Source organism: Nothobranchius furzeri, chromosome 3 (genome assembly GCF_043380555.1).
Source record: "Nothobranchius furzeri strain GRZ-AD chromosome 3, NfurGRZ-RIMD1, whole genome shotgun sequence".
Lineage (NCBI taxonomy): Eukaryota > Metazoa > Chordata > Actinopteri > Cyprinodontiformes > Nothobranchiidae > Nothobranchius > Nothobranchius furzeri.
The window spans coordinates 73,659,012-73,685,288 of record NC_091743.1 but is presented as its reverse complement, the minus strand read 5'-3'; the positions used below and the strand labels follow the sequence as shown (position 1 = coordinate 73,685,288).

The window sequence follows — 26,277 nt, the reverse complement described above, 5'->3', positions numbered from 1 at the left end:
GCACCATCATACATTGGTGATCTTCTCAGTCCCTACACCCCCAGCAGGTCCCTGAGGTCCAGTGACCAAAGCCTACTGGTTGTGCAGCACCAGGCTAAAGACCAAAGGTGACAGATCATCTCCTGCTGTGGCCCAAAGACTCTGGAGCTCTCTCCTCCTGAGCCTGAGATCAGTGGACTCAGTGGTCTCCTTTACACTCACCTGTTCAGGCTTTGGTGGGACCTTCTATTGATTCTTCATCACTACCTTCTTTTCATGCTGCTATTTCTACCAATTCTGCCTTTCTCAGGATCCTGCATTACCTTTTTCTTGTCCACTTTTGCCTTCCTTATTTAATATTTTGTTCACGTTTATGAGTCACGTTTGTTACTAATATGTAATCGCTAGTAGGGATGTGAATCTTAGAACAACTCACGGTTTGATTCGATTCCGATTCTTGGGGTGCTGATTCGATTCAAAATCGATTCTTGATTTAAATCAATTCACAATCAGTATTAACAAAGAGTGTCAGCTCCAGGATTAACTACTTTGTTGTACAAGTTAGTTAAAGCTATGGGACATTTTTATCTGACTTTAAACTGGTCATGCTCCAAAAATGCAAATTTACAATGTAAACTAAAGTGATTCTAAAATTGTAAACAGAAGCAATCTTTTGACCAAAAGGCAACATTTATTTTTGCTTTCCTTGTAAAATATAACAGATCTGTAGTTACCTAACAGTAGCTTTGAAAGTAATACGGTCAAATACTTTTCAAGTATGTGCAGAAACAAGTTACATGAGTAATCCCAACTCGAGTACTCATTTATCAACTTAGAAAATAAACATGACAATATCTCAAATTTCTGAGTATGGAAAAAATTACATTCACTCTTATCAACAGATTCAGACATAAACCATCTCAATTTATGGGACCACAAAAGTAATCGGAGTACTGACTCTCCTAACAAAGATCAAAAAAGTTCATCTCAAACCTGTAACATGCCAAATATTTGAGTTCTTGGAATCGATTCTGAACCTTTGTGAATCTATTCTGAATCTTTATAAATAAGAATCCCGATTCAGACTCGAATCGATTTTTTTCAGCACCTCTAACCGCTAGAATTGATTTTTCTTTTATAAATCACACCAAAGACAAATTTGGGTCTCAGGAGGTTAAACAAAAACAGAGACAGATAAACACCATCTCAGACATAAATACCTGTTACATTGCTGCATGATAGAGATTTCCTTAATAATCTCTTGAAGATCAGACTCAACAGGAACCTGCTTGATGGCCACAATCTCTCCTGTTTCTTTGTAATTGGCCTTGAACACAGAACCGTACGACCTGCAGACACGGGAGCGTTTTACAGTCTGGAGTCACACACGTTATCAGATGATAAATTGGGGACATTTAAGATGCTTTTATTATGACAGAGCTGTGGTGATGCACATGCACGAACAGCAGCTGAGAACAGGAAGAGCACTGAGAAACAGGAAATGAGGAGGCTGTTTATGCTGAAAGACAACAGAGGGGAGGAGCTTCATGGTTGAGAGGGAGACAGAAATAAATGCAGCAGTAATAAAGGCCGACGTTAAAGGAGTCATAATGAGCCAAATTGAAAAGTAGGGAGAAGAAAGTGTTGTTTCCTGCCCAGACGTCCGGTGGTGTCACCCACCAGGACTGTTATCGTCTGATTTAATGACTCACCCTTCACCCAGCTTCTCCAGGACATCAAAGACCTCCTCTGGCTGCTTGGTGAGACTGTCCTCACTCAACTTCTTCAGCTGTCTGACATGAAGAACGACAGATAAAGAGCTGTTAGTGGGAAAGGACCGATGAGTAAGGCCAGAACAGATAAAAGCAGGTTTCCTCTCTAAAAGAAGAAAGTTTTTTTCACTTTCTCTGGGTCAAAAGTCTCTAAAAACAATAAGAAGTTACTCATAGCTACTGATAGTTTTGTGTCAAAGTAAATCAACATTTATTCCGTGATTTATTTTATTATTATGAATCCCATCAATTATGTAACATCTAAGGTAAATAAGGGGTATGAATCCATTATCTGTGGAGTAGCTCATCGTTCAAGTTTTCGGTTTTATTTTAGCAAAAATAAGAAAAGCTAAATGTCCCAAGCTCAGGTGGGCGGAGCCATGGTTCAGATTGTTGCTTTTTTTACCAACATTCTAGATTAGTAACAACAGGATGAAACAATAAACACAATCTAGACAGATCAGATAGCCCCTATGAGAACTAGACGCTCTAAAGTTCGGTCGGATCCCTGGATCAGTGCAACTACCAGATCTGTCAGGCGTGAGTGCAGAAGAGCCGAGCGTAGATGGAAAAAGGATAAGCTTCAGATTTCATACCAAATAATGATAGATACCTGGGCTCGTTACCAGAAAGTAGTTAAAGATGCCCGTAATAAATTCTTTTCAAATATTATTACTGCATCCTTTGGCAACCAGCGTGTCCTGTATCAGACCCTCAATGCTGTTCTTTCAGCCAGTGACCACCACTCTCTTACTACCTCGGATGCTCAATGCACTCAATTTTTGAAATTTTTTCTTGGAAAAATTGCTAGTATCCGGGCTCAGATTAGTTCTCCCTATGTCACTAGTCGTCCTGAACCCATTCGGCTTCGGTCTCTGGATAACTTTGACTTGCTTTCTTTGTCCTCTCTTGAGAACCTCCTGTCTGCCTTGAAGCCGTCAGGTTCTCCGGTTGACCCTGTTCCTCCACACCTCCTTAAAGAGACATATTCTGTCACTGGCCCCCTTATGCTGAGCATTATTAACAACAGCCTATCCACTGGTGTTGTACCCCGTGCTTTTAAACATGCAGTAGTTCAACCCGTTCTGAAGAAGCCTGGCCTTGACACCTCTGTTATGAGTAATTTTCGCCCGATCTCCAAGCTTCCATTTTTATCAAAACTGTTAGAGCGTGCTGTTTTTAACCAAATTATGTCTCATCTAGATGATCATGGTTTAATGGATCCCTTCCAGTCAGGCTTCCGATCCCTCCATAGCACCGAGTCAGCTCATCTTCGTGTTTTTAATGACATTTTATTAACCCTTGACTCTGGTTCTAATGTATTGCTGGTTTTATTGGATCTGTCGGCTGCTTTCGATACGGTTGATCATGCTATTCTGCTGACTCGGCTGAACCAGCTGGTCGGCATCCAGGGGACTGCCTTAGACTGGTTTAGGTCCTACTTCTGTGACCGCACCTTTAATGTTATGATGGGTAGTGCTGCCTCCCCCTCTGCGGCTTTGACTTGTGGTGTTCCTCAGGGCTCTATTCTTGGACCCCTTTTATTTAATTTATATATTTTGCCCCTGGGTGACATTTTTAAAAAACACCACATTGATTACCATTTTTATGCAGACGATTGCCAATTATATGCCTCTGTGAAGCCTAATGACTCCTTACTGCCCCTTGTTGAATGCTGTAATGATGTGAAGAGCTGGCTGTCAGAAAACTTTCTTTTGTTGAACGACGCTAAGACAGAGGCCATCATTTTCAGCCCTGGTACTTCTCAAAGTCCCCAACTGACCCTTCCATTTATCACAAGTGGGTTGAAAAACCGTGTCACAAACTTAGGGGTTGTGATGGACGCTAAACTAAAAATGGACATTCATGTCAACCAGGTAGTTAAGACCTGTTATTACCACCTGAGGCGTCTCTCTAAAGTTAAGCCCATTTTAAAAAGGCATCATCTTCATTCAGTTGTCCATGCATTTATTACTTCCCGTCTCGACTACTCTAACTCAGTGCTATACGGTATCTCCTCCTCCACTCTCGCTCGACTTCAGCTAGTGCAGAACGCAGCAGCTCGCTTCTTGACTGGCACCAGGCAGCGGGAACACATCACACCGGTTTTAGCAAATCTTCATTGGCTCCCCATCCATCTCCGGATAGAGTTTAAGATCCTGGTTTTTGTGTTTAAATCCCTAAATAACTTAGCACCTGGCTACTTGTCTGAGCTCATTCACCCATATGTCCCTACAAGATCCCTCCGATCAGCTGACCAACACCTCCTACATGTCCCTAGCTCTCGCTGTAAGTCCCGCGGGGAGCGCGCCTTTTCAGTTTGTGCACCGAAGCTCTGGAACCACTTGCCCCTCCCGATCAGACTCTCTTCCTCTCTTTCCCTTTTTAAGTCTCGTTTAAAAACTCACTTTTATTCTCTGGCTTTTAATTCTGTCTAACTTATTCCCTTTCTACCTTTCCTTTTAGGGTTGGATTACTTGATTTTAATGGATTTAGTTTTTATTTTTGATTGTTTTTATTGTGTGTTTTGTTCAGCACTTTGGTCGGCTCTCATGCCGTGTTTAAATGTGCTATATAAATAAAATTGGTATGGTATGGTATGTGTAATTCAGAAATCAGAGATAGGTTACGTCTATAAAACATCTGCTTTTGGAGTCAGGAGAATAAAAATAGTTCACTGATAAAAATAGATCTAAACAACTTTTGATGAAGACAGCGACAAGCTGGTTCGGAGGAAACATCAGATTTTATCTGAGCGTGTGTGTGTGTGTGTGTGTGTTTAAGCTTGTGTGACTGTACTTTTTCAAAGATGGGAGCATATTTATAAAATTGAGTGGCCTTCTACTTGATGATAATCCTCTGAATGAACCTAGTGAACAATAGTAGTGGAAACTAAGACCAAACAGCACATTTAAAATGTTTTTCCTGAACTGACTTTTTCATTCATGCCTGAACCATGACCAGAGCCGGGGACTGTGCCAGAGCTGCAGCAGCTCTCAACTCTTCGGAGGCTTGAAAAAATAAAGTTTTGAATCTACTTATGATTTTAAATAATCTGCCAACTCTCTATAGAAGAGCAGATGATGGTGCTCTCTATAGAAGAGCAGATGATGGTGCTGTTGTGTGTGCCCACCCCTAATTTTTTATATTAAATGTTAAAAACGGAGCCACACGTATCAGAGAAAATGGCCACACAACTTTCCAAATGTACTAATGTATCTGTAAACACAAAGCTTCATCAGTTGCATTAAATTAAATCAGCCTTAAACCGCTCTTTATGGATGAGGAAAGAGCAGCAGACTGAACGTCCATGGTAAGAAGAGAGCAGCGTGTTTTACGGGTTTCATCCTGATAAACGGACAGAATAGGAACTCATCGGTTCCTGCTGTCCAACACAAACACTCAGCTAAAACCTAGTTCCTGTTCCAGTTCAGCGCTGAAGTCACAGAAAAGGTTTAAAGCCTCACATCCTTTACTAACCATTACACATAAGAACAGATGACAGAGAGAACCACCTGTTAGTAACATCTGTGAAGTAAAAATGCATCAGTTATTCTTGATAGGCCCTGAAAACAAACACATACAGGTCACACCAGCAAACACGGCTAAATAACAAAGGTCCAGGCAGAGAGCATCACTGCTCATCTGACATAATTCAGAAGTTAAACGTTAAGTAAAAAGTTCCCATGACGAAGGATTTAATATTGAAGTAAAGTGGAGATTAAAATGACGAGGCTGATTTGCCTAGTAAATATTTTATTTGCTTGTTTGTTTATTCGGGGGGGGGGGGGGGGGGTCACCAGGTGAGCAACATCTTGAACTTGTGTTGATCATGAGAATAAAGTCATTAACCTTTCACTCGTCTCACACCTGCTGCCTCCAGGCATCTCTCATCTGCATCAGTTAATCCCAAATTCACCAAAGGACTACCAAAGTCATATAAATGAGACAACATAAAAAAATCTATGAATGTGAGCATGGCTGCTGCTCAAGGTAGAGAATATTCTCCAGACCAATAGCACACAACAAAGTGAGACAAGGAAGCAGCTGCTAGGCTACGCATGTTCTTGTTCTGCCCACATGCACGAGCCAGATCAGTCACTCTCTAAAACACTGAATATATAAACCGGTCTAATCTGAACTATTTTTACTAATCCACCCTGGATTAAGGCAGCTAAACCAAAGTTTAGGCATTAATTTAGACCACTGGGTCTTTGATCGCTAAAAGCCAATGATTTACACCAAGATCAACGCGATTGTTCAGGATAATCCAGGTATGCACGAGTGACTTAATTTAATACTTAAAGATTATCTGACGCTTTGCAGCAAAAGATTATTGTTCAGTTTGAGCTGATTTTACGGATGGCTAGAGGGGAATTAGCTCATTAAAAGATCCACTGGAGAAAATTACTGAAAACTTAACAGCTTCCATGAAAACACCTACATGTTTACTTTTTAATCTACTTTAAATTAGTTTGAAGTGGCACCAGGACCTAAGCATTTCCTGTTCATAGTTTTACTTTTGAATTCAGTTTGTAATAATTCACAGTTGTGTAACACGTCTTACTCACAACATACTTAACAGCCATGGGCGGATATTTGGTCATTTTTAAACCCTACAGTAACGTCACTATAATCAGGCTAACATTAAATAAAAACCTACATGGTGGTTTGACATTAGCGGTTTTACCTGCGAGGGTTGTGCCTCATCTGTACTTTCTCCATCCCGTCCTCCTCAGTTCGCTCGGACGCTTCGGAATAAGGTTCTGAGTCAAACTTGAACCGAGCTGGTCAAAGTCAAGAAAATGCTAGGAGTAGCAGACAGCCCAAAAGCTAGCGGCTATCGGACTAGCCGCGGCTAACCCGCTCACTGAAACGTCCCGGCTGATGATCCCGCTGCTGCTTGGTAGAAAACTCTACGTAAGTTCATCATTCTGCGTAACAGAACCCGCACACCAACGAAGCTTCGCCAGGCTGCGGTATCCTGGCCTTTAGGTACATCGTTCCTCCGTGTCTGGACAACTTCGGACTTGTTTGACAGAGCGTTTGGCAGCCGCTGTGACATCCACCTGAGAACCAGGAAGTGAAGCGAGAGGCGGGCAGGAAGGCGGCGCAAACAAAGGGTGCAGTTCGCGGAACCACCAGCAGAAGACGCCAAATTCACGGACATTCAAACCCAACAGGTGTCCTAGTTTTACCATTTTGCTTAACGTACCATAAAGACAACTGGGAAGACTTAACACATACAAACATGTCTAATTTTCAACATTTAATAACCAAGTGACTTGTTCAATAAAACATTACTATTTTCCATCTGTTATAATACTCTTGATGCAACATTCTTCTGTCCTATGGATTTCATAAGATGTAACCCAAAACATCGTAGCTAAAGAATAACTGACTGCTGATTGTTAAATGTTGTGAGAAGTGAAACTTAACAACAGAGATAAAAGGAGTCATTTATAGAATGTTTTATTTTTCAGTTGAACAAACAGCAGAACGGTGTTCACATCTGATTAGCAAACATCAAATGGGAACCATCTTCAAGACAGGAATGAAAGACAGGGTAGCAGAGCTACAGGAGGAGAAATGTTAAAGTTAGACAAAAACGCTGATTTCAGAATTATGTAAAACATGTTTATGTGACACAGAAATTGTAATAAATCTTATGATGGCATATAGAAAAACTCACAGCAGCTTCACTTCACAGAGGGCCTCACACTCTCAAAGATGCCCGCCTCCCTCATAGCATTGAACTCTTTGACCGAGTCGTAATTCTTGTAGAAGTCAGCATAGGCCTTCTTCCTGGGCTCCGTTACTCCAAACTGTTGGAAACAAATCAGTAATCTTTATTTTTATTCTACCAAAACTAAAAAATAGAACCTGACATCTCACGAGTGTCACTTTGGGGCTAGACAAGTGCTACAGAAAAAAAAAGTACAATTCAATGCTCCTACTGTTAAAACATTCATGTTGGTGTCTGATCTGAAACATAAACCTACAGTTTAAACCCAATTTATTTGACACGACTCTCTCACAGATATATGATCTACCTGAAAGATTCATGCCTTAAGGGTTATGCACTCTTGGAGATGTTTTGCCAATCAGCAAATACTGCATAGATGCAATGATAAGTGACAACATTCAGTGGAGTTTAGCATGAATACACAGTTGCTCCATTCAGAATAAGGTTTAATGAGGCAACAAATCTGTTTTTCTTACAATGTCATAGTCACTCTTTTACAATGTGTGGATTTTTTCAGAGTTAAAATATAAATACATCACAACATCATAAAGAATATTTTGGTTTCCTGAGCAGCATGAAAGCTCCACTGGTTAATGCACAGCACTTCCTCCTAAAAGATTACTGTGAGCACGTATTAAAGTCAGGGCTGAAGGTCTAGAAGGGCAAAACTCTCACCTTGAATGCAACTGCAGCTACGATGGCGAGAGAGAATGCGATGGGCAGATGAAACCTCAGGCGCTTGGCCAACAACCCTCTCATCACTGGCTTCGGCAGAGACATGGCTTATCACCTTGTAGAGAACATTTTACTTGTGAATATTTGACACTCAATAAACGTCTCCTTCACTATTAAAGACTCCTTATTTCTCCTTTATTCTACACACGACTATAATCGATATCCATGTTTCTAACTGAATGTTTTGATTGCATCTATCAGTGTAAAGATGCAGTTTGTATGTGATGGGGTCTGTAACTTTGAAAAATAGATACACAAAGAAAATCCTATAGAATAATTACTTTTGAATTGTATAATTATTGACGACTATCACTTTCAGGTCAACATTTTGTTTTAATGGCTATTTAAAAATGCAACTAGCCACAAAAACAACACACACCTGACCGTAATAATAATAATCCATCAGGTGTACATTCAGTTGATTGATCTTAAAAACGTAAGATTTACGTATCTAAACGACACGCAAATCGCCATAACGCACATTTGCCAAGTCAGCTCAACACTCGCATACCTGAAACTGGCTGGTTTCGAGTGTCTTCCTTTATAAACCGACAACGTTATTTTAAGCACAAAACACCAAATAAAGACTTAACGGCCTAGTCATGTCAGGAATCAAAATAATAAATCAACTTCCTGACGCAGGGTCACATTACTGCTGGCTAGCGCAGCATCTGACATTAAATACCCCTCACACTGGTGAACACAACTATACAGTCAACAGATAGGACCAGATTTTGATCAGCACTGAAAAACAGCGGTCGTTGTTAATGTAAGCTAGGTCAGAGTTGGCTAAATGCTAACGCTAGGAAAGAAGAGTGGGGACAAATACGTCAAACTTAAAAGTAAATACGTCAGGTTTGAATTAAAATGCGGCGCTTAAAAACACAACTGAACGCACAAACTTTAATTGTGCAAACTACTCAATAAACTTACAAGTGAGAAGACGACCTTCACAAAAAGCGCTAACACGCCAGCTGCGTTCACCGGAAGTGTTTCTACTGGTGCCACAGAGGGACAAAAATCAGCAAGCAAAAAATAAAAATAAAAAATAATTAAAAAAAAACTAAGGCTGTGAACAGTCGATGTCACAAAAAGACGAAGGTGAACATTTTTACTTTCAGCAAGATATTTGAGATTTTAGAACCGCATAAACAGAAACAAACCAATTTCCTTTAAAGAATCAACCATTCAAAATGAATAATTCAGATTTTCATCAATTCTTTAACCCTTTAAACAAATAATTAAAAATGTAAATAAAAATATGTCCATCTGAATAACAACAGTAGGTCAGAATAAAATATGATGGAGGAGGAGTTTAATAAATTGATAAAGGTACAATATTTAATAACACGTCATCATCATCATCATCATCATCATCATCATCTTTATTTAGATAGCACTTTCCATCTGCCAGTAGTTGCACTGTACATAGACAATTTAAAACATCACTGACCCATTCAATGGCCTAAAAAGCATATGTCTTTCAAAATAAAATGTCACGGAAGTTAGCAACGCAAAAAGTCTCTCTTACAGTCTTTTACTCTCATTTATTAGTTAAAACACAATTAGTTTTTTAAAACATTGTTAAAAGGTTGTATGGTGACAAATAGGTAAACAGCTAAATACAGCGGCGCCACAAGGTGCTTTTAATTGACTTCTTATGAATGTGGAGGGATAACGCCCTCCAGTGGTGAGAAATTGAAACTACACATTGGTTCTGGTTAACCATTTAAAAGAGAAAAATTTAGCCTCCTTATTCTAATCTTAGTTGTTTTAATCTTGTGAATAAAATATTAAAGACAAAAACTAGGAGGGAGGGGGCATAAATAGTTTTAAAATAAAACAATATGGCGTTTTAGTGTTAGCAACAGGGAAACTCACTCTAATGGTCTTATACTGTCAAATGCTGTGGTACTAAGGGAATTCCAGCATTTGTTACAGAGCATTTTTGGTTCAGCACCCTCAACATAATGTCAACCTTCCAGTAGTGAAAAAGGTTTTTATCTGTAAAATCTCAACCAAAAGATGAACACTCGTGAACTGCTTTGTTTTGTATGTTTGGCTCTTAGGAAAATCAGCTGATTTCATTTGTTAGACTTATCTAATCAGATAATCAAAATAAGTAATTTGGGTGGAAATGTGTGTGTTTCAAGAACAAAATAGAAAATAAGTTAAAACAAATAACTGAGTAATAAAAGTGCAAATGAAAGTGGAAGAAACACGTTCCAAATTACTCCTTTTCACAGTACGCTCTAGAAATTTCCGTAGATAATGAATTAATGTTAAAGCAATCCAGCACTAGCCAGCCAGCCCCATTTGTCTTCTGTGTAGAATTAAACCGAGGGTGAGTCTGGCAGGCCAGGCTAATCTGACACAAATGCTGACTGTATTTAAGCCTGAAACAAACATATGAACTGACCAACCAAACCTTTCTAACTCAAAATATGGAACACAAAACGTGAAAATAAACTGATTCCCCACAGATGTATCAGTTTATTTTTATATGCTTTGCTTGTAGCTAATAAACATTGTGATTTTTATATATAGCAGAAATGCATCTATTCTAACTCCAAAATATGAAATATTCCTTTTTATCACTTTTCCCTCTCTGATATAATTCATTCTACACATCACAGCACACTGGGGCCTTTATGCCACCCTAATTAACCCAAAATGACTAAAACTGTGTCTTCTCGTTACCTGGTTCATCTTCATCCCACCCTCTAGAATAAATGTAAGTGCTCACAAGAGCTGGATGAGCTGCAGGAGCCGACATCCACGACTCATTAAAAAAATACTGCAATACCAGATTGTGGCCACACGAGGGCAGTAAAGTTCCTACAATCGCGTTGAATGGGACATAATTAAAAAATAAAAATAAACAGTTAAAGGACCAACAGACAGTTTTAATTTTTTACTATTGTGTGTTTTAAAACTAAATAGTAAACAATAATATTTTATTAATTATTGAAGGTTATCATGACTTTAAAAATCTTAGGGCCTGATTTTGTTTTGGCCACTTCAGAAAAGTAAACTGAATTCAAATCATCAAAATGTTATTTGTGATGAAAAAATTTTTTTTTTCTGTAAAAAATTAATCATTTAAAAATCATTTGAGGAATAAGAGAATATCAGGAGGGGGTCATACAAAGTCTTCCTCACTTTTCCTGGGAAACATGCTGGCAAACAGAAGGAAGCAGCTTGGAACACTGTTAAAGACTCAGGAGGGAATATTAGGAATGCAGTGATATTTGCTTTAATGAGACATGAACGATCACATCAACATTTTTCTTTTCATATGTTGTTCAGTGAGACGCTGCTTACAGATGTGTTGCTGCACATCAGCAGATCATAAATAAGAACCCTGACAGCGATGTTCTCATGCCCCAAGACGGAGGAGCTAGGTCTACACGCGTGGTTTTATCTTTCAGCACTGCTGTGATGCAATCACATCCTCCTCAGAGGCTTCGATGGGCTTCTGAGTGAAAATACAACAGGTCTTAAAGACATTTATTTATTTATTTTGGGGTTTTTTTGTCCTTAAAGGTGATGTCCAGATATATTTTTTTAATCTGATGGTACCATCTAGTGGCTGACAAGCGTATCACACCAAGATGTTGTTTTCACTTCTGTATTTATGGCCGAAAGCCACGCCTCTCATTGATGAACACGCTCCTCTAGCTGACAAAACAGAGTTAAAACACTTGTTTTACAATCATTATGCACATGTTGTGTTTTCATATATTTATACTTACAATATTTACTTGTCCATGAGAAAGGTCAGCAACTCTGCATCAAACGAGGTACGCCTTAAACGCTCAAGCACGCTCTGTGATTAATGTCTGTTTGTAAGCGGTAGTCTGTAACGCTATTGGTTGTTGCTGACCGGTGCTCAGCTCATATTGCACGAAGCTCTATGGAACGGGGGGTGGGCTTAGCAAAAAAAAAGAGACGCATAAATCTTGGGATCACATGTAATTTTGCTTTGCATTCTGGGATGTGGCAGACATGTTGATGGCTTACATCAAGAGTAAGTTAAACAGGGAAGCCAGGGACCGGTATGTGGAAATAATCAGCATTATAAACGGTTAGGATCCACATGAAAGACCCAAGTAGAGCACTGATGACAACTTGTTGCTGTCGCAGTTCTGCATAACGGACATTTTCGGCTTTCTTGTTTGTGATGTGAGCGGATGTAAACGTCCGGATGAGAGGTAAACGTTTCCTTTCCTGGGTTTTCTAGTAAAACGGTCAAAATCTTCATCCCATAGAAGATGAAGAGAAGGAGAAGTTGTGTTGTGTGTTGGTGCGCCCGCCTACCGGTATGTGTGTGTAGCTGTGTGTGTGTGCATGTTGCAGTTGGAGGAAAGAAACAATGTGTGTGGTTATGCCTCCAAGCAGAAAAAATTTGCAGTTTTTTTTCCGTTTTCCACCCGTTTTTCATCTATTTTCCACCACACAGCAACAATTTACCATGGCTGCATAATATAACCGATCAAATGAATAAGTGATTAAATGAAGCCGCAAGAATGAGCACGTTGTTGTCGGTAGTAACAAGCGACAAGTAAGGACTCTGAGGCCGCCAACATGGCGGCTGCGTAGGTGATGACGACACAATCCCAAGCCCTATAGCCCACATTATATCACAGTACACAACAATCACTTTAATGGATTTCTGACAAATCGGCATAATTCCTGAAAAGGGAAAACTTGCAGCTTTGTACTTCTCATCTATTTTCCCAACAATAGCCATTCCCTCTCCTGTCCTTCCAAACATGGCCGCCCATCCTGGTTCTACTGGAGGGAGACGTTCCTCTTCAGCATCACCTGCTGCATCCTGCACACTCAGGATGAGGGACAGGCTTCTTCCAACAGAAAATATTTGATTTGTTTTATTTAGCGTTTCATAATGACTCTAAATCTGTCTCTACTGACCAGGATGGCTTCGTGTTTCTGACTGCCATAAATGAGTACTCAAATAAACGGACGTAAGAATTTTCCAGGTGAGCTTCAGCAGAAAGCAGCTACAGTAACGTCTTTACAACGTTTCTTTTAATCATAAATCCAAACTCTTGCCACACGAACGAGTGTTAAAAATAAATAAAAACCCAGTTATGAAACTGATGAACTGAATAGAATAAATATGTTCTGTAACTTATTAATTATTTGATCGAGTGCCATCGGAGCGTTGATCTGCTTTAGGCCGGAATAACAAAATGCAGAGACCAGCAAGAAACAAGAAAATCCCAGATTGTTCAAATTGGGAAAATAATCAAAGCAACATTTATTTCTGAATCTGAACTTCTTTAAATTACAACATCTGCATGTTTTTTGTCTTCCATCTTTGTCCAGAAAAGCAGAAACAAGAGAACAAAAAGATTTATTTGGCTTTTTATGGATGTCCAATTATTTGTTTCCCTCCAGATGAATCGTTTCCGTCCTTCTATTAGGGTGCAGTAAGTGTTGCCATGTAAAAATGCAATCCATCAAAACTTACAGAAAAGAATTGCGTTCGCGTGCTCTTATTTCTTCAGTGACAGTGAAACCACAACACCCAGTGTCTCTGCTACAGAGTCTCATGTTCTTTAGTCATTTACAAGTTTTTGTTATCAGCGAGTCTTTGAAATGTTTCCTCTCCTGGCATCGTCCTCTGGTAATCAGAGCTTTAGATGCAGAAATATTTGTCCGTCTTCTGCTCTGGCAGCTCAGATGCAGCCCAGCTTGCTGCACGAGAAGATGGTTTTGGCTCCATCTCCAGAGCCCAGAAGGAGCCCATCAGGGTGGAATCACTTCCTTCTGCTCAAGATCACCAGCTGCGGCTCCTCATGTTCTCACATGAAATCAGATTGATTCCATGCGGCTTCAACTCGTCACAACGTTGATCTGCTTCCTCTTCTTTGTTCCTAATGCATTAAAGTGTGTTTAACCTCCATTATGCACAATGCCAGCCTCTGTTTTGTCTTTGGTGCCATTGCATTTACACAGTTACCCATCTACAGACTGGCTCAAGAGCAGAAAATGTAGAAAAGGTCACATTTGAAAACCCTGAGGCAGAAGTTTTCACCACCTCTGAAGCTGTTTAGTTGCTGTAACTCCTTCTCTCTCTTTCTTGTAGCTTTTTATTTTCATACAAAGCAGGTCGTACTGATGTTTTTAAAGGTGTGGAGCACTAAAGACATTTTTTATAATCTCATTTCTGATTCTAATGAGTCACTCTGAGTGTTTCATGCAGGCTGAACATGAAAATAGTCTCCTACACCTATCTCCTGCATTAGCTTGATAGAAAACAGATGGTAAAACTCTAGGATTAGAAAATTCTGACAGATCTACGTCACACTGTCTCTCAACATTCATGGACTCACCCATCTGGACTGATGATGGGGAAGGCTGTTGTTGGTTTAGCTTCCAGGAAATAGCAGAGAACGCCTCAGCTAGTAGAAGCTAACTGTTAGCATTAGCAACTCCACCACACAGCAGAACTCCTCCAGGCTTGTGGAGATAAAACATCAACAATGCTGTTTTCAGAGATGAGATGTCCAAATATCAGGAAGCAAGACTCCAAATCCTGCCGTCTGAAGCTCAGCTCTGATGTGGCACACTATAGTTCCAGGAAATGGTGCATCGGTGTTTTATGCCTCTAGAGTACGTCTTACAAGGCGTTCATTCCTACTACAGACCACTGCAAACGTAAAGGCTAATTATTCCAATGTTTATGTTATGAACACGTTTATGTCCTGTAAACGTTTTTTGAGTTTTGACCAAAGCAAAGCCTGCAGATATTTCACATTCTACCATCTTTTAACAAACTATTCTCATTTTCTTCATCAAAGAACTTTTGCATCATCTCTAAACTTCACATCCTGGTCTCATCGCTAGTTTTTCTGTAAAATCCAGAGGATTATTTCAAAGGTTCCTTCCTTCTAAACATCAGACCTCTTGATTTAGAAAAAAACAACAACTTTCTGTCACTGGAATCCTTCAGGAAAAGGCTCTCAGGAAGTGTTTTGCGTATGTTAATGGAGCTCATAATTCCTAACAGAAGACCTGCTCTGATATCATAACAGACCAGTAAACACACACATCTGCCTCCCCTTTTCTGATGCAGCAGCTGTGAAGGTTCCTGATTGACTCCAAGTTAAAAGATCTAAACAACAAGCAGGCATTCTTATCAAAGTGAAGCAACTGATTTGGCTTGGCTTTCGATCTCTAAATGTCACATTTATTTCCATCTTCTTGTCGTTTGGATGAGTACAAACAAGAGCAACGTCACTCCTACCCTACAAAAACAACCTAAATAGGAGTTACTGTGATCCCTAGATTTTAATCTCAGATGGAAAAACTGGTGGGATTTTCCAGAGCTGGAATATTCCAGACAGCTATTCTGGTCTCTGAAGGTGGATCAGTTGGAGCTCCTTCCTTAATGTTATGACTGAGGTGAGGGCTTCACCATGATGGATCCAGAGGGTGTCTCGGAGTTGAACCATCGTGTGGCTGAACCTGAGCGGTGTTGTTATAGTTTGGAGATGATCAGGAAGTTGTTTTTGGATGAGAATGAGCTCTGAAGGATTGTTGTTAGAAGCCGAGCCTCCGCGGAGATGGATGGGTGCTGTTAGAAGTCGTACGGCCGGACCATCATGGAGGTGGAGCGCAGGGAGTAGCTGGGGCCTCTGAAGTGGTGCCACTTAATGCCATTGAGCTTCCTGATGTTGTGGCCGACTGTGTAGTAGATCCCATTTAGGTTTGAGAAACCGCAGGCATCGAACCACCAACCTGGATGGAGGGAAACAAAAGATCATTCAGAGCAGCCGAAAAGAGAAAGAAAGCAAGGCAAATTAAAATTTTCCAAACCTCTAACCGAGGACCACCCTGGTCAAATGAACACTTAAAACCAAAAGCAATTAGCAGCAATTTTGAGTAATTCATATTTGGCAGCATGGAAGTGTTTTGTTCTTCGGCTTTCTGAACACAAACGCTTAGGGTGGGGAGGGAATCGGGCTCAGTTCTACAATTTTATAAACAAAAGACAAACCTTATGAGTGTTTTTAGTGATTGACTCATTTATGAAGCCGGTGCTGCCCTCGGGTTTAACTTTGGCCAAGTGCAGGATGGAGACAGACCCTGGGAATGTGGATCCGGAATTACAACGCTCCATTAGCCACCATTAGCATCATCGGTTAAACCCAGTGGGGTACGAGGACTGAGCCTGTTAGGCTGCTAGTTGGAGCTTTTACATGAGCAGGGAGACCACAAACACAGACAGAACCCACTGAGGTGTAGATCTGTAGATATTCACATAATGTGGTAGCACTGTTAAGGTTGAAGGTTCGATTCCCATCTGCAGAGTTTGAATGTTCTCCTCATGCAGGCACCCTGGTTTCCCCCCACAGACCAAGAGCAGTCATGTCAGAAATTATTCGAACTGTGTGAAGGGTTGTTGGTCTTTTGGTGTCCCTATGATGGACAGGAGACCTGCCCAAGGTGTCCTCAACCTCCAATGATGGCTGGAGTTAGACAGCAGCTCCTTACTGAGAAAATTTGCTGTTCAGTCCAATTAAATCCATCCATCTAATTTCTATACCCGCTTTTCCATGCAGGGTCACGGGAGGCTGGTGCCTGTCTCCAACTGTCTCTGGGCAAACAGGTGGGACACACCCTGGACAGAGACCCATAGGACAAACAAACGCTCACACACAGGAGAATTTAGACAGACCAATTAACCTGACAGTCTTGTTTTTGGACTGTGGTAGGAAGCTGAAGCAGGAATACCTGGAGACAACCCTTGCATGCACAGGGAGAACATGCAAACTCCATACAGAAAGACCCTAAGCTGGGATTCGAACCCAGGACCTTCTAACAGTGATAACCGCTGTTTCACTGTGCAGCCCATCTAATTCAATTACTATTTTTCATTTTTTTGTAAAATTTTATTACAAACTATTTAAAACTACTTCAGTTACAATATAAAAAAGATAAAGAAGAAGAATTTCTTAAATCCATTCCGGTCGTTCCATCCTCCCACCTGAGCCACAAACACTTAAATCTGAAACTAAAAACATTTTAAGGTCCCAAATGACACGATTATCCTATAAAATACAAAAAAGTTTGTTATTGTCAACTTAGGTTGTTCACTACTTTACGTGTGTGTAAATCAAGGTCATGGTTGCATGAGATGAACACCACGCAACATCTTATTGGTTACACAGAATGATGTCATTGTTGTTATGAGGTTTTCAAAACCTTCAACTGGCTACGAGTCACTGGCTAGCTCACCGTCATGTCCCATAATTAGTCATACTGAGGTGAAAGAACACGCAGAAAGTGGTTCACTAAATCAACGGGTTGAGGTTGAGGCCGTTCTCGCTTCACAATCCTCGTTTTATTGTTTTCTGTCTGCATCAAGTTTATTTTGATGACTCAGCTGCTTTTATTTTGCTTTAATCAACATCCTGTTATTGAGGAATCTTCAGTCTGCAAACCAAAGCCCTGTTTTCCCTCTCAGTCCTCCAGAAATGAAACTTGTTTAGAGCTGCAGCTGTTACGGGAGCTTTTATTGTTTTATAGGAATATCTACAGATAGGACTAGGGTCGCTGGGAAAAGTTCTCTTTTTTTCACCTCAGAATTCTGAGAATAACGTGAGAATTCTGGGATTATGGTCAGAATTTTCTCTACAAGAGAAATGGGATTATATTAAAAAAAAACATATTTTTTCATGATTAGATTTTAAAATTAAGAAAAAGTGTGAAACTTGTATTGCCGTGTTGAGTAAATTCAATGCAAATGTTCCACAAAACGACAAAAAAGAAATTAAAAATTTAATAGTTTTTTTAAAAATCCTTTTCAGCCAAAGTTACGACTAATCAGAGCTGCAGGCTGCAGACTCTCTGGTCTAGATCAGTGTTTCATTCTGAAGTAAATTAATAAAAGGCTTGATGGGGTTAAAGATAAACCCTTAAAGATCCACTTTACACATATGTTTAATACATCTGCAGCGGCCTCTAGTAGGAATGAATGTCTTGTAAGTCATACTCTGTGGAAATAAAGCTCTGGTGCACCTGTTTCAGGAACTAGAAGTGAGCCACATCACAGCTGAGCTTCAGATGGAGGGATTGGAGGCTTATTTCCCGATATTTGGATATCTCTTCTTTGATTGGCTGACAGCAGCATGACTTTACCACTGACAGTTTGCTCTACAACGTTGATGTTTTATCTCCACAAATAACACAAGTCTGGAGGAGTTCTGCTGTGTGGTGGAGTTGTTAATGCTAACGTTTAGCTTCTATTAGCAGAGATATTCTCTGCTCTTTCCTGGATGCTAAACAAACAACAGCCTTCCCCGTCGTATGTCAAGATGGGTGAGTCATGATTGTTAGGTGACAGTGTGACGTAGATCTGTCAGGCCTTTCTAATCCTAGAGCTTCTATTTTCTACCGGAAGCTAATGCAGGAGATAGGTGTAGGAGACCATTTTCACCTTTGGTACGTTCTTGCTGTGTCTGATTCCTAATTCCATTTTTGGTTCTTTTTAAAAACTCAGGAAAAGTTTCTCTTTACCTTGCTGACAGTTTCGTTCGCGGCTGCAAACATCCTCAGAGCTGACGCTGATGGTGGCGTCACTTCCTACTCCGTTTATCATCGGGCAGCAGAGGACGTTGTCACCCTCTGCTGCCCACTCTCCCCTCTCCGATGATGTAGTCCCATGTGCGGTCCAATGAGTAAACCCCATCGTCCCTGTTCATGGTCCCACATCCACGTCTCCTCATCTCTATAGCTTCTTTTATTCATCTTTTGTATTTCTGTTGTTTGGTGTTTATGATACTTGTGTTGTCCCAGTCCATTATATGGTTTTCTCTTGTGCAGTGATCCGTTACGGCTGACTTCTTTATTGTGCTTTCTGCTTCTTGTTTCGCTGCTCTTGTGTGTCTTCCACTTGTTTCTCCCTCGCACTCCTTTCTATGTTCTATTGTTTGTGTGTTGAGTTGGCTTCCGGTTTCTCCTAATGTACGTTTTATTGCAGAATTTGCATGATGTGGATGTGGGACTATGAACAGAGACGATGGGGTCTACACATTGGATCATGCATGGGACTGCATCATCGGAGAGGGGAGAGCAGGCAGCAGAGGGCGACAACGTCCTCCGCTGCCCGATGATAAACGGAGTAGGAAGTGACAGCCAAGCGTCAGCTCTGAGGAAGTTTGAAGCCGCAAACGAAACTGTCTGTTTTCTATCAGAAACTAATGCAGGAGATAGGTGTAGGAGACTATTTTCATGTTCAGCCTGCATAAAAACTCAGAGTGACCCATTAGAATCAGGAAACATCATTTATATATGTTTTTTTCAGCGAAGTCAACCATTAAAACAACCAAGGAAAGAGTATTGTTACAAAACATAAACAGCCAATGGGAATCTCTAATAAATCTCATTGGAATTAAATAAAATGCCTTTGACTTCCTTTTTTGCTGTTCAAAAACTCTGCGTTAAAATTCAGTAATAAAGTTATCCCAATATCTACCATAGAAATACCATTTTCATCTAAAACCTGTTTTTTTTATTCGTTACTGTAGAGTTTTATCATTGCTGCATGCTTTATCAACGACATCTGGAGCCTGTTTATACATTCTAAAAAACCTGTTTTAATATTTCTTTTGACTCTGCAAACAATTATAAACCCATGTAAACACTGGAGAATCGTGACCTATAGAATCAGGTCAAAGATGGACTTAAGAGATCCAGAGAGAGGCTTTGCTTTGTGACACATGTCAGAAAGTCTCGCTGACATTTCTAAACAGAAATTGTTGTTTAATTGAAGCTCATTATTTCCAAATCTCAACCACAGTTTTTTTCGCTAGGCTTGACTTTTTTCTGCCTCTTGGGAAAACTGAAGGAGTTATCGTTTTCCTGTCACTCCGTCTCTGTCGTTCCTTCTCACTTTAACTTAAATTGCTGTGATTTTAAATGACTCACTGACAAATGATCCCAAGCATCCAAGCTTTTTTCTTTGAGATCTCCAGGCTTTTATATTTTTTTTGTCGAAGTGATTAAGTTAATCTGCGATTACAAACCCATGGCTGAGGAGAATCATGGAGATGTTAGGGTTGGCATCGGTTCAACATAAAAGAGCACAAAAAGGTGACAGAGACAGATGTTTGACAGAAAATACCAACATTTATTTTCTTAATAAGCAAAAATATTATTGTTGTTGTTTTTAAACCTTCTTTATACCTCATGCATCCATTCGTTTATCCATCCATCCATCCATCCATCCATCCATTTCAGGTCTAGTAATAGTAACACCAGTGGTCTCACCAGCAACTCCTTTTGCTCTATTACCGTGTTTGTTTCAGACCACACATTGTTAGCCTTCTACTCCCGACCCAAGTTTTAGAAACAAAGAAGCTTCTTACATGAGAGATGAAATGGCTCTAAGGAAAACAGGAAAAGTCCAGTTTTCTTCTGTTCCCGCCCACCACCAATCATAAACAAACACCAAAACTGCTCTGTTTTAGGTAGAGAACCACTCCCAAACTCAGGGCAGTGTCCTATCCTCATCCTCATTCACTGCCATTGACGTCTAAAGTCGTTATTTTAGATCCAACCGTTCACTGCCAATGACGACTAAGGTCGTCATTTGCGTTTTTTTACTGTTTGAGCATTGGAACGAGCCCCGCGCTGAGAGAACAAACATCTCAGCCCTGAAGCCGATCTTCATCCGCATATGTCACACGTCACATGATCAGGAAGCAGACCATCCATGTATTAGGAGATCGTTTTGGGCCGTTCCTGTAAAAAAAGTGAGGTGCGAACCAGAAAAGCATCTGCCGATCACAATTCAACAACGGATTATGAAAGAACGGATAACGCTCGAAACACACAGATTCTTCCTGATGTAAGAGGTGAGTCTCCTCTTTGTTTTGGTTGTTTTGGCATCGACATCATGCTAGCGCGCAACGTTCTGTGACTCTTAAAAAAACAGTAAAAACGGTGAGTAACGCTGGCAGTGAAGGCCGTTAGCGATCAGGAAACGGCTGGCAGTGAATGAGTTTAAAATCCACATTTCTTTTTGAGTTTGCTGGTCCTGAAAAGAAAGCAAAATAAAAGGCATACCTCCAGTGAGCATCAGCGCACACTTGCAGTGGTCACAGTTGTCGTTGTCATGATCTCTGGTGCTGAAGCCAGCCCCGTGTGTTATCAGGCTACTTTGCCTTCCTGCCGTACCACTGTGACCCCTCAGATACAACCTGAGGGACATGAGACAAGATGATCAACTGCATCTACTGGAGCAAGTCCACCATTAAGCCTTTTAATCCCGGTGATGGTTACAGCACAGTTTGTGCGTTTTTGGTGCATTTTAAAATGTATATCCAGCTCTGTAGAGATAGCTTGGAAGCCTCTGATCCATCAGATGACATAACACTTGAGGAACTCCAGTTTTTTTCTGCAACAGGACAGTGAAAAGTGACCAGAGGGATAAACAACTCTGGTCACGTACAAGCAAGGCATGGCCTGACAAGTTCACATTGACAGCAGCACCATTTATTTATAAAGACGTCTTCTGAAAAGCTCTATAAAATCATGACTAAACCAGATTATTCAGATAATTTAAACCCTGACTGAAATGTGCTGGCAGGTTTTATTTCTCAGGTGGGAGGATAAAACTAAAGTGGCTCCACATTATTTCGTACTGATCTTGTCAGCACTTTGTAGACCTGTTCCAGACAATCTGAGGAGTCGGGATGTTTTTGTAATCTAAGAGTAAATCAGACATGTATTTAGTCCCGAGGCCATTCAGGGCTCTTCAGACGGGTGACGGGGCTTTAATGGGACCTTTTGACACTCGGGGAGCCAGTGCAGTAATTTAAGAAGTGGTGGAATGTGCTCCACCCTCGTGGTGTTGGTGAAGCCTGACAGCACCACAGATGGACCACAGCTGTAAATTCTTGATTCTAATGGAGACCAATGATGACACCTTAACAATTATCTTGTCTACATGGAGGGGAACTTTTTCTCTTCATGTCTGAACAGAAGTTGTCATACATGAGCTGTGTAAGGCATGGGATGGCCTGATTAATCCTGATGCAGCACGAGGACACACTTATCTGATCTCTGCCTTTAGAGCGTGTGGTGTTACCTGTACTGCTGCCTCTCACTGGTCAGAGTAAACCGGTCATACTGGGAGAATGCAGAGGTTCCCTCCCAGTCTTGAAGCTCCACCCTCAGAGAGTACTGGCCTTGATTGGTCAGCAGGTATAAAACTTCATTACCCAGCCAATGCTCTCCCAGCACGTCTCCAAATCCCTGAAGGAGGCAAAAATAGTAAGCGGGTTTGGGCCAAGAGTAGATTCAACTCAACGCTCATTATTTTAAACTTTATTATTATTTGGTTCTTCGTTCTGTGTGCTGACCAGTTTGTATTCTCTCCAGCTCCTCTGGAAATCCACACTGCCGTTAAAACGCCGCTGGAAGACTGTCCAGCCTCCACCGCTCGTCTCCATGTCACAGTACACCTTCAGGGGGCGGACAGACCAGTGGGACAGACAATAAAGACACAGAATGAGATGTTTATGTGCAAAAACCGACATAACAAAATATATTTAAACATCCAAAAACAAATCTTGCTTAATATCAGAGATTTAAATCCACATCGGTTGAGAGTCCACTTTGGTCAAATGTTGATGACAATGCTGCGGGCACTAGAAGTGCTGCAAGATCTAGCAGGATCCTTTCATGTGTGTCATGAATAACTATCAGTTTGTACACACTAAAACACACTGGGTTGTTTTCAACCCAGTTAGTGACAAAAGAGAATACCAAATCAAAGTTTAGCTCTAAACCTTCTAAAGAGTTGCAGCCAGATTTGGTTTTTATGCATTATCTGTGATGTCCTCATAAATCAGGGTAAGCGTCTGATGTAGTTGTATTTACGATGATAATTTTATCAGAGCTCCATTAAAGCCAGTGGTCTATGAGATATTTTGCTAATAAACATTCAGACAACAGCGTTTTCACCGTTTGGCTGCAGACAATAATAAAACTTAAGAAGTAACAAAAGTAGAAGAATCAGAATAGAAACCAAAGGAAGACAAAGATGGATTTGAATGGACAGCAGGGCTGGGAGGAAATGGAAAAACACGTCTGATTGGAGCTTGAATAGCTTGAAAACAACTAATTGGTTAGTCATTTATTTTTTTACCTGCACAGGTTCAGTCCTGTTCCCGATGTAGATGTGATACACACCACTGACAGAGTGACCATCCTTATAAGCATCTGCACAGTCCTTCCACATGTGGCTCCGAGGAGGCGACCCTGTTAACAAACACACAATAAGCTGTAGGAATATAAAGTACTAACAAGGAATGTCTAACATTAATATCGGCTTTAAAATGTAAAATCGGGAAATATCGGAACAGATTTTCTGTCTTTTCATGAGACAACTTTTACACCTATTCTTATTATGCATCAAACTCCTCAGCTACTTCTCTTCTCTCTCAAATGTCAAAATATGACAGATTTGAGGTTCAGTTTTTGAGATATTTTAGTTTATTTGGCACAACTTGTGAAGTAGAAATTTGCCCTGTTTCGCGAACGTTTGCTGTCACATAGCTATGTGTAGCTAGCCAGCTAACAAACCACTAAAACATAAAACAACAATCTTCACCCAAGGCTTGCTTCTCTTATCTGAAGAGCTTCATAAATGTTTTGTCTTTTTTATGACGGGGGACACAGCAAATGTTGCTATCGGTTTATATCGACATCAGAAATAAAGAGTCAGCAATATCCAGTCAGTCAATTTAGAGCAATACCTTCCCAGTGGCCTAGTGGTAGAGTCCACCAAGGGACTGGGATATCAGGGTTCAAATTAGGTCGGGTCGTACCAAAGGCCTTAAAGAAAAATGGGAGCTTATGCTTCCCCTGGCTGTTTTTGGGTGTTAAACCACCAAATTGTTCCCGAGCATAACCAAAGCTGCAGCTCACCACTCCAAATGGGGGTGGGTCAAATGTGGAGATGTAACTTCACCAGTATGTCAAATCTAATGGGACTTTAACTTTATTGGTATATTAGATATTGGTAAAAAGCCAATATTAAGCATCTCTAGTATCAGCTCTGTGTTTAGGTGTGTATACCTGTAGTCGTGGCCACCATGTTGATGAGTGTGTGAACTGACTCCATCAGCTGAGCCTGCTGCTTCTGCAGAGCGGTGTTGTTGCTGGTGGCGACCTTCAGCTGCCTCTCCAGAGACTCGATGGCCACCATCTGAGTCCTGACCACAGACTGAGAGAAAAGGTTCGCTCATCTTTAATCCCTGCTGCTGCATCTCTTTATCTAACCATCTGCACACATTGTTCTTTACATGAAGGAACTCCCTTTGACCCTTTTTCTTTGCATGCGGTATGCATTTTCTCTCAGCAGTTTATTTAATACATGGTCAGTTTTTATTCATATTTTGGAGCATGAATAAAGTTCTTTAAGGTTGTAGAGTCTTTAGCAGATACGAGTTCTCATCTGTGTTTCTCACGTGCACCAATAACCTGAGCTTATAGAGATAAAAATATGTCAAAACCTTTAGTGAAATTGTTGAGCACCAAACCTGACCGTCAGTCCTGACAAGATTAATTTTAAAACATACTCAGACAGCTGTCCAAACAGCCTCCCATCACTGATCTAATAACACACAGATGTGACGGTTAGTAGCTGTACCTGTAGCCTGTTCTTCTCCACTCTCATGTCCTCCAGCTCTCCTTTCTGCTGAGACTCCAACATCTGAACTTTGCTCTCCAGATAACTGAAAGAAACAGAATAAAAACTCACTTAACACTATTCATATCACTTCCTACTGATTCATTTAACCCTCTGGAGGCAAGTTTTGCAGATTATCAATGTTAAAACCTACCTACCTGGTTACTCCACTTACGTATTTTATGAGCATTTTTTAACTCAGAAGTCCCCCTGAAGGGCTTGGTGTTTTGTCCTTTTATCACAACTTATTTTGAGCCTGAGAGGGTTAAGCCTGCAAGTTTTTTACACTCCTTAGAGTTCATCGTTCCCTAAAATTCAGTTTAGGAAGTATTGTCTGAGAGGTAAATGGAGTTGTTTTAAAAGTTTGTTCATTGTATTTTTTAATCATTGAGTAAAAGCCTAATAATCAGTCCATAACTGCAGATTTTTAATAGTTTGACATTAAACATGTCATTTTACACCCAAAAATAAACATAAAACTCTAAATCACAAAGAAAGGAAGGAGGATGTGTTTCCTGTAAAATTAGACAAATACCATTAAATGCTTGAAAACCCAAACTGTTAACACACTAAATCTGTTTATAGCAGACTGATGTTCTAACTCCTGAATTACTCCCTGTCATTAACAAGCTAAATAAAGATGAATAACTCAAGCTCTTGTTATCTCTGCAGCTGAACCAGCAGCACAGCTGTTGAAAATAGACCTGGGCTGCAGTTAAAACAACATTCAAGCCAAATGAAGGAAACCTGATGAAGGAGCAGCAAGAGAAAGTGGAACGTGTTGTTGGTGTAAAGTTACCGTTTAACCCAAACCCTAACCCTTAAAGTACCATTTTAAAGTCGAAAGTCATTTTAGGATTTAAAGTTGATATTATTAAAAAGCAGCAGTCAGCTCAATCTGATGAGAACTTTCAGCCAAGTTGCAGCCAAGCCAAGTTTTTCTCTTCATTTCAGTTTTTCAAAAGTTAAGCTAAAACATTTTTATTTAAAGGCTCCGCCATGTCTTATTTTGCACTCTGGATGTGGTTCTGAAGTCTCACCAACTTACATCATGTTGTTGGTTTCAAACATCCAAAGATAAATGTTAAACAGGTAATCACAATTAAAGAAGTTTCAAAAGTAATTTTTTTAATATAAAGCATCAATGTAAGAAATACACACATTACAGAAGTTCATTGAGTCTGTCCTTAATAGAGAGTGGGCAGGGCTTAAAGGTCATACTGCAGCCCGCCACTAGGGGGAAGCACATTTTGTTTAGGTTCTAAATAAGCGATATTTCACAGGCCTCCAGTTTGACAGTTCTTGACTTTTTA

The 26,277-nt window shown here is 40.3% G+C and overlaps 3 protein-coding genes across 3 annotated transcripts in view; all 3 read right to left on the bottom strand.

Annotated features, from left to right (window-relative positions):
- The window catches only part of LOC107384961 (serine/threonine-protein kinase 4), a 37,686-nt gene extending 30,628 nt beyond the window's left edge, over positions 1 to 7,058 (bottom strand). The window contains exons 1-3 of the mRNA XM_015958498.3: positions 6,442 to 7,058; positions 1,692 to 1,772; positions 1,200 to 1,328 (exon numbers count right to left, since the gene is read on the bottom strand). Coding sequence (XP_015813984.1) covers positions 1,200 to 1,328; positions 1,692 to 1,772; positions 6,442 to 6,476 — 245 coding nt within the window. The 5' untranslated portion in view covers positions 6,477 to 7,058. The remainder of the gene's footprint in view (positions 1 to 1,199; positions 1,329 to 1,691; positions 1,773 to 6,441) is intronic.
- A 149-nt stretch (positions 7,059 to 7,207) lies between these two features.
- On the bottom strand, positions 7,208 to 9,262 carry cox6c (cytochrome c oxidase subunit 6C). Its single transcript, XM_015958499.2, has 4 exons — positions 9,166 to 9,262; positions 8,173 to 8,287; positions 7,444 to 7,576; positions 7,208 to 7,326 (listed from the first exon to the last, which is right to left on the bottom strand). The coding sequence occupies exons 2-3, from the start codon at positions 8,275 to 8,277 to the stop codon at positions 7,451 to 7,453; spliced, it is 231 nt and encodes a 76-aa protein (XP_015813985.1). The 5' UTR covers positions 8,278 to 8,287; positions 9,166 to 9,262; the 3' UTR covers positions 7,208 to 7,326; positions 7,444 to 7,450.
- Positions 9,263 to 13,483: 4,221 nt separating this feature from the next.
- angpt4 (angiopoietin 4) overlaps positions 13,484 to 26,277 on the bottom strand; it is a 91,948-nt gene continuing 79,154 nt past the window's right edge. Inside the window, exons 6-12 of the mRNA XM_015958502.3 lie at positions 24,926 to 25,010; positions 24,352 to 24,499; positions 23,420 to 23,532; positions 22,632 to 22,733; positions 22,358 to 22,524; positions 21,334 to 21,467; positions 13,484 to 16,002 (exon numbers count right to left, since the gene is read on the bottom strand). Of these exons, the coding sequence (XP_015813988.1) occupies positions 15,842 to 16,002; positions 21,334 to 21,467; positions 22,358 to 22,524; positions 22,632 to 22,733; positions 23,420 to 23,532; positions 24,352 to 24,499; positions 24,926 to 25,010 (910 nt within the window). The 3' untranslated portion in view covers positions 13,484 to 15,841. The remainder of the gene's footprint in view (positions 16,003 to 21,333; positions 21,468 to 22,357; positions 22,525 to 22,631; positions 22,734 to 23,419; positions 23,533 to 24,351; positions 24,500 to 24,925; positions 25,011 to 26,277) is intronic.

Bases quoted from the DNA above. Each gene is read 5' to 3' on its own strand.
- cox6c (XM_015958499.2), bottom strand. From the start codon at position 8,277: ATGTCTCTGCCGAAGCCAGTGATGAGAGGGTTGTTGGCCAAGCGCCTG. The intron at 7,577-8,172 runs GTGAGAGTTTTG...TGTTTCCAACAG, and splicing joins TAGCTGCAGTTGCATTCAAG to TTTGGAGTAACGGAGCCCAG.